Here is a 13,833-nt window from a genome sequence, read left to right on the forward strand (position 1 = left end):
CACGTGTAAACGCACGCGCGGCCGGGCCGTTTCAAAGATAAGGACAGTTGGGAAGAGACGCGTTTAAGGTGGATGGAAGGGAAGGGAAGTGGCAGCAGTGGGATATATATGGGGAACTTGGCTGAATTGGAAGCCTTTGGGGATGGAGAGGCAGTGAAATGTATGCAAGAATTAAAGTATGCAGGAATGTAAACAGCTATTGAATTGGAACTCCAAACAACTGCACACAATTAATAGAACAGTAATGTGTGCTGTGTATTTGTGTTCATTATTGTGTTTGTGTGTGTACATATGATACACTACGCTTGTCATGAAACTCATTGTAAAACAAAGGGCGATCTGGTGTAGTACTCATTGCAATGAGCTGCTGGTGTGAGGTAATATACATTTCTTTTCCGTTACACCCCCAAAATTGATGATTGCATCCTCTCTTCTCTTTAAATGTCAGGATCAGTCAGTTTCTTCTCCTGTGAATGATCAGGAAACCAAACAGCATTGATGTCTGATGTTCTTGTCTTTCTTTTACTGGATAAAGTCAAAGTAGTGGGAATACTTCCATCCAGAGAAAGACAACTTTTCTAGCAGTTCTCATCTAAGCTGTTTTAGTGTGAAAAAAAACAACTAATTCTGAGGAAATCAAATCTGGGGATTGGGGTGAGATATAATTTATGGATAACTCAACATCAATCTACTATTTAAAGTGGGTGATAACAAAAGTAAGAACATTTTTTTGATTGGTAACTGAGATATAGCATCACTACAACTGAAACTGAAGTAGGAATTTGTTACATTACTCCTGTGAGTGTTTTGTGTGTGTGTGTGTGTGTGTGTGTGTGAGAGAGAGAGAGAGAGAGAGAGAGAGAGAGAGAGAGAGAGAGAGAGAGAGAGAGAGAGAGAGAGAGAGAGAGAGAGAGAGAGAGAGAGAGAGTGTGTGTGTGTGTGCAGATGCTCACGCTGTGTTTTGATGTGCGCTGTCTTGTCCCTTTGGGCAGTGTGGTGAAGAGATACTATCACAGTGACGGATACCAGCCACACACACACACACACACACACACTTTTCACCCTGCGCCTAACGTACCATCAGTGGCATTCCATTAACGGTGCCTGGGCCCAAATGAAACGGCCTACTTTACTCGAAAGACACTCTGTCAAACAAATGACCTTGCCAGGAAAGAGACGCGGTGCTGTTGATCAATTTGCCTTTAAACATCCACTTGAAGAAAAAAAAATACCGGGCGGGCGACGACAAATACAAAAGGAATCCATCTCATAAAATATGCCTGGTAGCTTCCATTTGAACAGGCTGCGGACAGCGGCATCAGTCACAGGGAGGGCTGGCTCTCAGGCTCCATTTACACTGCGTGAAAATGTGCTTTTTCACATCTGTTTTCCAGGAGAACTTGATAAATAAAGATGGGATATTCGGTGCGATGCAAACAGGCAGGATACAGCTTTGTATGCCTCGTAGTTTTGTCTTGGAATCTAGATTTCGTCTGTCACTTCTGGAGGTAGAAGGCTACAGACTTTAGACTACAGATCTTTCTTCTCTTATTTAAGGCAGATGAGAGATTGTCAAAAATGTGAGTAGAGCCTTTCTCCATTTTCCCTCCAGGATCAAGGCCTTTTATGGTTTAAGGTATGAGAAAAATCTGAAGAAACGGAAGCAAGTTTCTCTACACAATAGAGATGAAATGCTTTGGTTAACGCGAGTGTTCCTCATGATGTTCTTCTGACAAAGGAACAAAAAGACTTAAGAGGGAGGAAGAGGAAGAGGAGGAGCATGAGACAAGATAAGTAGACAAGCAAATTGTTGTGGCATGGGTAGAAAAGAGTTCTCTTGGCTTTTTTCTTTTTTTTGAAGAAGAAAAAATTGAAACTTGGCTTTTTCCCATAAGTAAATATTTGGTTTCATCAGTTTTCAGCTGCAGCCATTTCTGACTATGCCACATCTGCTCTAGCACCAATGTTAACACGTCTAGTAGTTTATTCAGGTTTGACATACTGTATGTTATCATGGTTTACACGACTGTTCCCCTTGTTATTTGGGACGTGTTTTGACCAATGTGCACTCAAAAATATATTTTTTGGCATATTTTGCCAGGTTTATTATTACCATCTATGAAATTGACCCAAATAAATGAATGGATGAATGTATACAATTAGTGCTCATAATGCCAATGCATTTTAAAGTGCTAGATTTATTAGCATCTAAATGGCAAATGTCCATCAAGCTGAAATAATGAAACTATACATTACATCCATCCAATAAAGGTCATTTCAAACAAGTTCAATTTTATTTGTTTCATTCTTGTTGGTATTACACAAATGTAATTTTTTTTGAAAATGTCTTTATTTAGATAAAATCATCTTAATATTTATGTCTTAATACCTAAGAGGGTCATTATTATTTTTTATTTTCTTGTGGAATTGCAATTGAAGCAATTGATTTGAATCCTTCCCTGACACACAGTGATGTCGACAATCTACAGAAACAGTTGATAAAACAAAGGAAAATGTCTTCAAGCTGGGTTTTTTCAAAGTATTGTAAATGAGTAAACTGAGTAAAGGCAGCGTTGGTATTTATTCTTGTTTTACTGCACTTCTTATCACTTTCTTTTTCTTCTGCTTGGAGACTTTCCAAAGATCTAATTCATTTTTTGTTAACAGCTGAAGGTGGAGGCGGTGAGGCTGATCCCTGCGGAGCTGCATTTGCCATGCTACACTGTACCTACTTCACTCCAAAATAGTCTGCAGGTCACAGTGTAACTCTGCTCCTTCCAAAATCCACACTCTTACACTGATACATATCATCAATCTGTGATCAATACATTCCAGGAGTTATTTTGTGATGAGGTATTGTAATTTACTCTTTTGCTGAACCCACTTTCCCTCAACCTGTCTCGTCGACTTCAGTTAGTGATGTCCTGCATTTCCCAGAATGCCTTTCGACATCCCCCAAAGAACATGGCTGAACTTTCAGCTGTGGGTTTTACATGTAGGCTAGGTGACACTGTTACTAACTTGGTGACTTTGTTGTTAGGTCTTTTCAGACCCCTCTACTTGCTTGTTTAATCCAAAGAGGTCTGATGATCACAGTGTTTCACATACAGCCCCCTCCCTCTGCTGAGATTGATATTCAAATTAGTGTGTATAATGTCTTTTGGTCACTTATAGTGACTTTTTGAGCAGGCTACTTCCATTAGAAAAGAGTTGGCCACATTGGTACATGAAGAGAACAATATAGATAGCGAGTGATAGCGATAGTGATAGCCACAGCAAGAGAGCAAGTTTTTGTGTGTGAAGAAAAAGCGAGAGTTGCACCCCTTCCTCAAAACACATGTCTTGTGGCTACATTGCATTCTGGTCTATTGAGGCTTATATCGGTGGAGAACTTGGTATCTCTGCCTCTACTACAATGGATTGCTGATTGTTGAATGTCCAAAATGGCGGCTCTAGAAAGAAGCCCTTGCACTTTGATTGTGAGGGGCAAACACTGAAACCTGACGTTTAGCACTGACCTTATACATGGAAATTGTTCTGCTGTTAAACTCCATTGTAACTACAATAGTAAAATATACAATAGAAATATCTCAACATGACGTCACATTGTCTACATTTGGCCAGTTATTGACGCGGGTAAGAAAAATACACTGCCGAATAACAAAATGGACATAGAAATCCAAGGTATGACACCAATAGCTGTTTTTCAACAGTGTGTTTTAGGGTGGATTTTTCCTTTAATATGTAAAACGCATCACTTCCTGTGTGCAGAGAAGATTTCCCTCCACTGGTCGCTCCCAACCACATGGGCTTGTATGGGTGGATTGTCTCTGCCCAAACGCATATTTATGATTTTTTATATTTATTGATAATGATAACTCATGAAAATGCTATATATGTTACATCTTTGAAGTCCTGTTTCATGTGGTATCTCTGTCATTTTATCCATCCCTGTATATCAGCACAGCAAAAATAAAGGTTTTGAGGCAAAGGGGGAGGAAGAAGGCTGAATATAGATATCTGCAGATTAATGCATGGTGAGATAGAGTGATGACGGCTGTATGGAGGCAGACTGACAGGGCTGGGGCTTATCGCTGGCTGGTCTGTGATGTGCTGTTAACTAGTCTTGGTCAAACAGTTCATTCCTCATTATCTTAATAAGATCATGGCTGCAGAACAAATACAATGAGACACGCCGGGAGTGGAAGGCATAGACGAAGTGGACAGGACATGGAGTGATGGAGAGAGAGGAGGAGGAAATTGATGGGGGGGGGGGGGGAGGGGGGGGGGAGAAGGAACGAATGCGATGTAATCAAACAGATTGAGGAAGGAGAGAAACAAAGAGATATTAATGGAAACAGGAGGATATTGGTGAAACATGGAGAAAATAAGACAAGAAGAACGGAGAGTGCTAAAGCTCTAGCTGGTGTGTGTGTGTGTGTGTGTGTGTGTGTCTGTGAAGGGTGGAGTTGTAGTCGGTGATAGTGTGTGGGTGTGTGTCAGGATCCACTACCAAAAAGCCAAACGTGATCATGTCAAGTGCTAAATCTCTAGCTGCTGTGTGTGTGTGTGTGTGTGTGTGTGCGTGTGTGTTGTAGGGGAGTAAAGACCCAGATGGAGAGAAAGGCTGATGAAAGACGGATGGATGGACAGGAACATGGAGAGAGACAGACGGGCTCAGTATCAGTGACAGTAGATTGATAAATTACAGGCAGGAGGATGATGACTTCACACTTTCTTATGTTCACCTCTTAAAGGAATACACTAAGAGACTGTCCCATTGGTCAACTTACCCCTTAATATTTACATGCATTCACAAATTAAATGCCAAATGTCGGTTCATTTTTCTTTAGATTAATAAAATCTGTTAGCATGGAGCCTGCCATCACTCAACATAGTGTATGCTAAAGTGTTAGCATGGAGCACCAGAGCAAACAATCTACTGGGGAAACATGGATGATTTTGGTATCTATGTTCTTATATCTTAAGTCAGTATTGCCTTTTGCACTCTCCCATTTGTGGCAGCACTAGAGTTAGCAGCTGCTAATGTTAGCTCCACTTCCTCACCGTTTTCAGCTTCGCCCTCACTTTGACTCGTCACCTCAGCTCCATCCCCACATTTTCCTCTCACCATTATGTCTAAGCTTAAAGTAAAAATGGATTGGTTTCATAACGGTCTTTTTCTTTACAATCGTTCGGTGGTTAAAGTGTCATTATCTGTATCTCCATATCCAGAGTCTCTCGCTGACTGAATTCTCCTGGGGCTCGTAGCCTGAACTAAGGACTCTGACTGGTGCCCACTTACTCTCCACCAAATTGGGATTTGTACAACACACTGATCACAGCAGCAGCGTTTATAAATAAAACTATGGTGTAGCCATAACGGTTAGAAAGAAATCTCTACTCTCATAGATGCTCATGTTTGATTTTTCTCATTTGCAAATGTCTATTTTTTGGAGCAAATGCCAGTTGCAATTCCCAGAAACTTGGTGTATTCGTAAACACATACTGTTACTCAGCATTACAGCATTGCGTCTATGTGTGTGTGTGTGTGTGTGTGTTTCTCAAACTAACCCAGTCTGTCATTAAATGCTGTTCCCATACCCTGATATATTGAGTGCCTTATGTGTTCACAGTCCACACAACATCAACACACACATCCCGACACTGACACACACACTGACACACACACACACTGAATGTGCTTTGTCTACCAGTTTAACTTAATGCAGTGCAGCTGCTAAAGAATAGGCAGCAGGGGAAATCAGTCTTTTAAGCCTGCTAGGCGAGGATTTGGAATTGAGGTGCAGAAAGGAGACGAGGGGAGAGAAATCAGTCGATCAGAGAGAGAAGACAGGAGGAGGGAGAGGGGGAGAGGGAGAGAGAGAGAGGGGGATACAGGATAGAGGGAGACAGAGAGATACAGAAAGTAAGGATGCCTTTACTGGCTTTTGAATGATACTGGTACTGTTTTATGTTATTATAGATACTGGTAATTATGTACTATTGTATAGTTCATGTTTCATCTCAATATGTTGAATATAAATATATAAATTGATATTTTGTATCCTGCTTCAGTAATGTTGTTTCTGATGAAGTCATGCCAATAAAGTCATTGAATTGAATTAAGACGGCTTGTATTATGTGTGTGTGTGTGTGTGTGTGTGTGTGTGTGTGTGTGTGCCCTCCACAGGTGAGAGAGAGACTGAGAGAGACACTGACAGAGAATGAGAGAGCAAAAGGAGAGGGGATAACACAGAGATCTGGCCTGCTGATACACTCGGCAGTTTCTCACTGCACACTCTCTCTCCCAGCCACTAGCTAGTCTGGAGGGTGGGAGGTCCCAGCAGGAGGGCTTCTGGGAGGTGGGTTGGGGTGCTGTTGGATGTTGATGGGTGTGTGTGTGTGTGTGCGTGTGAGGGAGGTGGTGGTGGTGGTATTGCTTCCGCTCTCTCTTTTATCATGAGAAGCATCTGAACAACAAACAACAACAGCACACTGCAGTTACACATACTGTATTTTAAATAGCTGTGATTGAAAAATGATCACAACATTTCAGTTATAATAGTCCATATACTTTTTCAGTGCTGCTCACACAGCTCCTTGTTTATTGTTTGCTGGATGCCGGCTTTCTGCCGTGTTCAAGTCATGTCGGAAGAAGTGGAAGAACGGGATTTCGTTGCTTCAGCTTGAAAGCATTCAGGTGTTTTAATCATTGGAACAGCCACATCCAAAATCATTTGTATTTATGAATTGAAAATCAGTTATAAACAAACTGCAGCAGATATCGCTTATGTTTGGTAAGTACAGTTGATTTGCATTAGTGTGAATATAACTGATCATTTTGATTCAATTTGTGGCACCAGGTGGGAGATAACGGACCCCACAACACTGCTTTTAGCATGTTTGACTGTGGACTAAGCAAGGCAAAGGCCTCTGGGACTAGAGTGGTGAATGTGCTTATTACAGTATAATAATAATAACCTTTACTTATAAAGTATTTATCAGAGCAGAGTATCATTACAAGTTAAATAATGTAAACAATCAATTAAAAAAAATGTGAACACTCAATAAAAAAAGAAAAAAGAATAAAATACTAAAGGGCAAATGCACATAATATTTAAAAGAAGAATAAAAGCATAGCACAGACCATAGACCAAAAAAGTGTGTTTTTAAAGTGTTTTAAAGGAGGACACTGAGTTTGCAGGTTATTCCAGAGCATAGAAAGCTCCTACATTCTTAGTATATATATAATATACTATATACTAAATAGACTATATACTATATAGACTGGACTATACAATACAGTCTCAGGATCTCATAAGGGGTTAAAAGTTAGGTGCTAGTTCAAAAAGTGCCTTACAGATGAGCAGTAAAATGTTAAAATCAATCCTAAATTGCACTGGTAGCCAATGAAGTGAAGCTAAATGCGGGTCAAATGCTGTCTCTTCTTAGTTCAGTTACAACATTAAATACAGCAGTGTACTCACAGCTCTGGCACTGGTCCTCTTTCGGTCCCCAGCAGCGTCCATTACAGGAGCGATGGCACTTCTGACCTGCAGGCGAGATCAGGGAAAGAGATGATTGGCATGTCCATTCAGAAATGTCAATAATAATACCAATATGGGCTACAGGGTTAGACTGATATATGGGTTGTACCACTGGATCAGTCTGCCGATATATCGAGGTGATGTTGACTTTTTATTAAAAATCAATCAGGGGGTTGCATACAAATGGTCAAATTTTAAAAAAGTGAATATCAGCACAAAATATTGGCTATCTGCAGCTTTAATAATAAAAAAAAAACAGCAATATCGGCCTTCAAATGCCCATATTGGTTGAACCCTAGACTGGGCTAGAGGTCATTTGGCCTCCCTTGAGATATACTGTACATATTGTATGTTTGTGTGTGTATGTGTGTGTGTGTATGTGTGTGTGCGTGTGTGTGTGCACTTGTGTGTGTCAAAAAGGCTGAGGCAAAGACAGTTTTCGATAGCATTAGATTGTTGGGTAACACTTAACTTGAAGGCATGATTAGGAACATTATAAGCACATTGTGAGTGCATGATTATTATAATCAGAGCATTTTAAAATAAACCCAATGTGTGAAAAAAATGTAGGGGGTGGAATCTTTTCATGACATGACATTAATGTAAAGTGCCATTTCGTCTTGATGACTGATGATTGCATTGAGAGAAACATCTTTCTAAGCTTCCGATGGCCTTATAATAATCTGCTTGCAATTTTCCACAGCGCACTTCGAGTAAAGTTGAACCGAACACTTTCCAGCCGGGCTTGTTATTATGTAAGAAAGCCATCGTACCTAAAGAGTCTTTTCGGCAACAACGCAGCATCCGCCCTGACTGGTACGTGCTGTTCTAGTCATAACTGGAACAGCCAGAACTTAAATAACCGTGGCACAGGTTGTTTCGGGGAGGAAGAAACTAACTTGCATCTCTCTATTCCGCGGCAGCACAGCGTGAAACCGACGTGCGGCTGTGTTTTTTATCGAAAGCAGGGGAGCGCGGCGGCGGGGCCCTCGCAGCATTAGCCGGTGCCTGTCTAGGTTTTTTGGAGGACTTAATTGACTGGCTGGTAATTGACTGAGAGGGAAGTGAGCCTGGATGAGTGCAGAAGTGCCATCCTCTGTCCATCAGCCACTCCAGATGAGAGCTATTAGAGTCAAGGCTGACTCTGTTCCCCGACACCAGCCTCTCCATCTCCTGCCCTCCTCCTCCTCCTCGTCTGTGCCTCCATCCCTCTCTCCGCCGCACACTTAATCTCTCTCGTCCCCCGTCCGACCCTCACTGATTCATCGCTTCCTTCTCTGCCGCTTCGCTGTGTGTCGATCCCTGCCTCTCTTTTTGTCTTCTTCCATCTCCGTCCCCTCTGTTTTTTCTCCGTTTCCCCCAGTCTCTCCCCCTCAAACTAACGCTCTGACAATGCTTGAGAGAGCGGTTGACAGCTTTGACTGTATGAAAGGTAGCATATATACAGGATAATAATATCAACGTCAGCCGGGGACAAGCGGTTGTCTGCCACTGCCGAGTCTACAGCACCTCGGCTCCACTTAGTTATATCTCTGCTCTCCCCGGAGCTCGCTGCCCCGCGAAGTCAAGCCTAAGCGTCTTCATTTAGCGCCCGAGGTCTTCGCCATCTCGACTTCTAAATTCTCAGTGACCTTGAGTAAAACTGTCCCATCCCTCTCGCCGCGCCATAATCTTTTACAGCTTCTTTAAAACAGCCCCGAAGGTTAAAGTGTCGGGAACGCTGCCATACCGGGGCGGTCGCGGGGCAAAAGACAGAAGAGGGGGCTTTTCAACCTGAATCGATGGGGCATGGATTTCAAATTACTCCCTTGCTTTGAAAAAACAGGCCAATAAAATATAAGAACTGTGGCACAAGTAAGTCAACAATAACAAAAACAACAGAAAGCTGGCATCTCCCCAAAGACCGGGATGGAGATTATGTTCTCAGTTGAAGGATTACAAGTTTGGAGACCCTTGATCTTCTGGCAGAGCGGAGGACTTGCGCAGGAGTCGGCCGATCAAAACGCATCGAGTTGCGGGTCGATGGAGGGGGAAGGGGGGCGGGGGGGGAGCGGGGGGGAGCGGGGCGGGGGGGGAGCGGGGCGTTAAAGCTGTCGTGCGGAATATCAATGCTCAGAGCTGTTGCGTTGCATTTGAAGCACACGGCGAGCGCTGTGAGAGGGAAACCCAAGGACATGCAGAGAATTTCATTCTTATAAGAAAATGCATTGCACATATAGGTTCTGTGCAGCTTTGCATAAGAACCAAAGAGAACACGGAACTAAAGAACAACAATAACAGATCAAATATAGCTTCAAGTGGCTGTTAGTGCGGTCCAAGCCTGTGGAGCTCTATGAAGCGCTTAGAAATCACGCCTCACTTCCTGTTTGCGTGTCTTCGCCATCAATTTCATTTGTGCATCATGGCCAAGCGGTTTGGATTTTCAAAACTCTGGGTAATAGCCATAATCTAGGAAGTCCATACATGCTGTGTGCAAAATTTTGTCGAGATTAGATCAATTTTGGAGGAGAAATAGCAAAAAATATGTTTAAAAACAGAGGAAAAACTATCATGGCCCGTATGTGCAATGGATTCATGTTGAGCCAAGGAATCTGAGGGAAAAAAGATTTAGGAGTTATTAGCCAAAATGTAAAGTTGCTTGTTATAGCGCCACCATCTGGCCAATCGGTGTAATTTGCGTTGCCTGAGTAGTGGGGCAGATTTGAAACCTATCCACCAAGTTTGGTTGCTCTAGCACTTTCAGTCTCTGAAGTACAGATCATTTTAGGGAGGAAAATGCAGAAGAAGTAGAAGAATAAGAAGAACAAGAACAAGAACAGGAACAAGAAGAACAAGAACAAGAACAAGAACAAGAAGAACAATCCTAACAAAAACATTAGGGGTTCAAGCCTGTGTCAAGCAGCATGAGCACTAAATTAAAAACAAAAAGGGCATACAGTACGATAAGGGATTAGGAGCGTGAATGGGCAAAATGAGGTCAGAGGAGCAGTTACTTAATGCACCCCACCACCAACAAACCCCCTGACAGATTAAGTATGTTTTATTTTTTTCACCCTAATAAATCCCTTCATAACCATAAGCATTCCTTTAACATGTCTTTTAGCTGATTAGAGTAGGGCATTAATGTGAAGTGTTACGGTAAGCAGAGTGACAGAATGGGGTCAAGGGGTGATTGTGTGCCGCCGGTGTTTTCGTCGCTCACACTTGGCCACTTGGCGCGCTTAGATACGGGCCTCTTTGACATGTGATATGCAGTAAAAAGCATTTATTTTATGACATATACCTCTATTTTGCTGCTGTGTGGTTGTGATACGGTTGGTGATTCCCTTTGTTTTGACTTATAGTTCCTAATAGAATGGAGATTGGGGACCTGAATGACCACAAAGTTTGTATGTAAAAAGGTGGGTTACTTACATGTGACGCTGCTATTGGTGGGCACCACCAAAGGGTTGAAGCGCGGGTTTTTCACAATGTCCTGCCAGTGGATGGTGTCCGCATGACACAGGAATTTGTTCTGGTCCACGTACACACCTCCGCTCAGGATCTCTGTGGGGGAAAAAAGAGAGGACACACAGTCAAGATGGATGCACACAGGGCCATCCGGGTGCTGGCCTGCTTCTGCCTGGAGGGGTGCAGCTAACTCAGTAATGATGCCGCCAGCCTCTCACTATGCATGTTTTTCATTACACATTTTCTTATCTTATTATTTTACAGGCTGTTGAGTGGATATAGCCACATATGTTAAAGTTGAAGTCATTAACATCATTAAAAGCAGACAAAAATAAAGTTTGGATAGGAGTCTACTCCTGAATGTGTAGCCACTTTTTTGCCATTTAGCCCTGCCTTTCCTTTTCATCCACTGACAGACACTAAAAAAAAAAAACAATTACACATGCACACAAACACACACACACAGAATCGTACATCATAGTCAATATTGCCCAGAGGAAGGCCTGGGGGGGGGGGGGGGGGGGGGGATCCAGTTGATCCAGTCTGGCCGTCAGACTCACAGATCTGATGAGAGTTGTTGTTGTGAGGGAGCCCAGACAAAGTCATGTCATACTGCTGTTATTGCGACCCCCTGATCTTCTCTTGTTTGGTTGTTTTCCTCTTCCTTCCCTTCCCCACGCTGCAAGCAGACAAAATCAATTATGCCCTACCGCCATCGCGACACTAAATCCATCTTGGATTTATGCCCCATCAAGGGACGGCGGCCTGTAACAAGTTTGTAATTTCATATTTCATCAAGGTGGGGGGACGACAGCCGGGTATCCCGCCATCCCTAATATGCATTTCCTTGTCCGCCGATGATCAACAGACTTACGGGGGGGCGGGATTGAATCCTTTTGCCACACACACACACACACACACACAAAGCCCGTTGAGTGATTGGACACGGAGGGTGACTCCGATTATTGTTGCCGTGCAAGAGTTCGAGAATGCCTAATCCTGACTTTTGTGTGCGAGGGAGAGAAAGAGTGGGGAAGAGAGAGACAGAGAGTCGGAGAAAGACTGAGAAAGAAAGCGAGAGAAAAGGGAAGAAAGGAAGACGACGTGAGGCCCAGTAGCAGATTTGCATTATTTACAGGGCTTGGGTGTTCCCTATCTCCCCACAAACAGATTACTGACACGGGGCAGAAACAGATGAGACACATAATCATGCACGAGACGTCCCGCCAGCACCGCACAGAAACACACACACACAAATGCAACATCGTCCCACAAAGGCCTGATTAAATGAAAATCCTCGGATGATAGGAGGTGGTGCCATTACCACCATAACCAACCCCCCCATGCCCCTTCTCCATCCATCTTTCTGCACCTCTGGTGGGAGGTAGGGATAGAAATTCGGAATTAAACTTCTTCGCACAACGGGAGGCCGCAGGCAAAGTGGGGCAGCGGACAAACCGACACGCAAAGCAAAGCATGGGACCTGGCGGGACAAGGGGAGGCGCGACAGAGACCCCCGTCCACCTGGCATTAACCCGCGTCCTGGGTGATCGGACTGTACTCACACGGAGGGAAAACATATCGAATTCAGGTGTAAACGCAGCCGAGGCGCATTGAAGATGCAGAGCACATTAACAACAAAGTGTAAATGCGATGTATCTCCGATCCATATATAATAACTGGGTTTTGAGAAAAATATAAAATAAGGCCTTAAAAGTTTTGGAAAATGAATGGATGGCCTTGATTTTTTATTAAAATATAGCATCCAAATTCATCAATATGCCTCCACTCCCTGGCTCTCCCTCCATACGAGGATCAACACTTGACATTGTGGGGAAAACCCTGTGATGGAGATTTGTGTTGATATAGCAGCGGTTGTAAAATGAATGATTTCTCTAGGATTTCTCGGCTTGGCCAGGTCATGAATATAAAAAAACTGAGGCCTCTATGATGTATAATGTATAACGATATATAGTCCGTGAATTTCGCCAAATAAGACCTTGAGAGTCACTTAAAAGTCCTCGAATTGAGTGTCCAAGTGAGTGCTGGAACCGCGTTGGAAAGAAACTGTACCGCGCAGATCCAACCAGGAAACATAAGCAAATCAAACAGGTGGCAGGGGGCTCAGATAGCGGCGTCTTTGCCAAAAAATGGATTTCCGGGATACTGGTGGATGGGAAACACCCGAGACGAGGTGTTTACATTTAATTTTAAAGAATGTTACAAGGGTGAGTGATGCGCGCAGCAATCTGGGAAAGATTGGCGAGGGAAAGGGAAAAAGCAAATTTACCGGTGACGCATTTGTACAGTACATCAGGTAAACGTAATCGAGCTTAAATCGTATCTAGACACAAGAAGCATGTGACTGCCAGGTGGAAAAGAGGGACAGAAGCACACAGGAGAAGCGATAGAGGAGCGATGGAGGTGCAGCTCACGGTCGGCTGCCTGCTGTACATGAACAAGTGAGTTTTTGAACATGTGCTCGGTGGGTAAACATTTGTCCAAGCGCTGCTACGGTATCATGCAGCGAGGTGTGTGTGTGTGCATGTGTGTTGTGTGTGTTGTGTGGCTGTTTGACATTCACACTTGGTTGGGGGGTGAGTGTGCGCGTGTTTATGTTGTTACTGTATGGACTGTGAGCACGTAAGACACTCGATATATCAGGGTAAGGGAGCGGGATTTAATACAGTAGGTGAGAGACTCTGGGTTAGTTTGAGACACACACACACACACACAATGTAACATGAAATGACTGCCAAAAAGCCAAACGTGAACAAGCCACAACCACAGTCAGGCACTGCTGCCAAACCGTGGGCCTCAGAGGACTGAGAAA

The 13,833-nt window shown here is 43.3% G+C and overlaps 1 protein-coding gene across 2 annotated transcripts in view; it reads right to left on the reverse strand.

The window, feature by feature from the left end:
- erbb4b (erb-b2 receptor tyrosine kinase 4b) overlaps positions 1-13,833 on the reverse strand; it is a 336,220-nt gene that overhangs the window by 108,021 nt on the left and 214,366 nt on the right. For both annotated transcript variants that reach the window (XM_078286220.1, XM_071923131.2), the window contains exons 4-5: positions 10,965-11,096; positions 7,491-7,556 (exon numbers count right to left, since the gene is read on the reverse strand). In XM_078286220.1, coding sequence (XP_078142346.1) covers positions 7,491-7,556; positions 10,965-11,096 — 198 coding nt within the window. The remainder of the gene's footprint in view (positions 1-7,490; positions 7,557-10,964; positions 11,097-13,833) is intronic.

Source organism: Centroberyx gerrardi, chromosome 10 (genome assembly GCF_048128805.1).
Source record: "Centroberyx gerrardi isolate f3 chromosome 10, fCenGer3.hap1.cur.20231027, whole genome shotgun sequence".
NCBI classification, from domain to species: Eukaryota; Metazoa; Chordata; class Actinopteri; order Beryciformes; family Berycidae; genus Centroberyx; species Centroberyx gerrardi.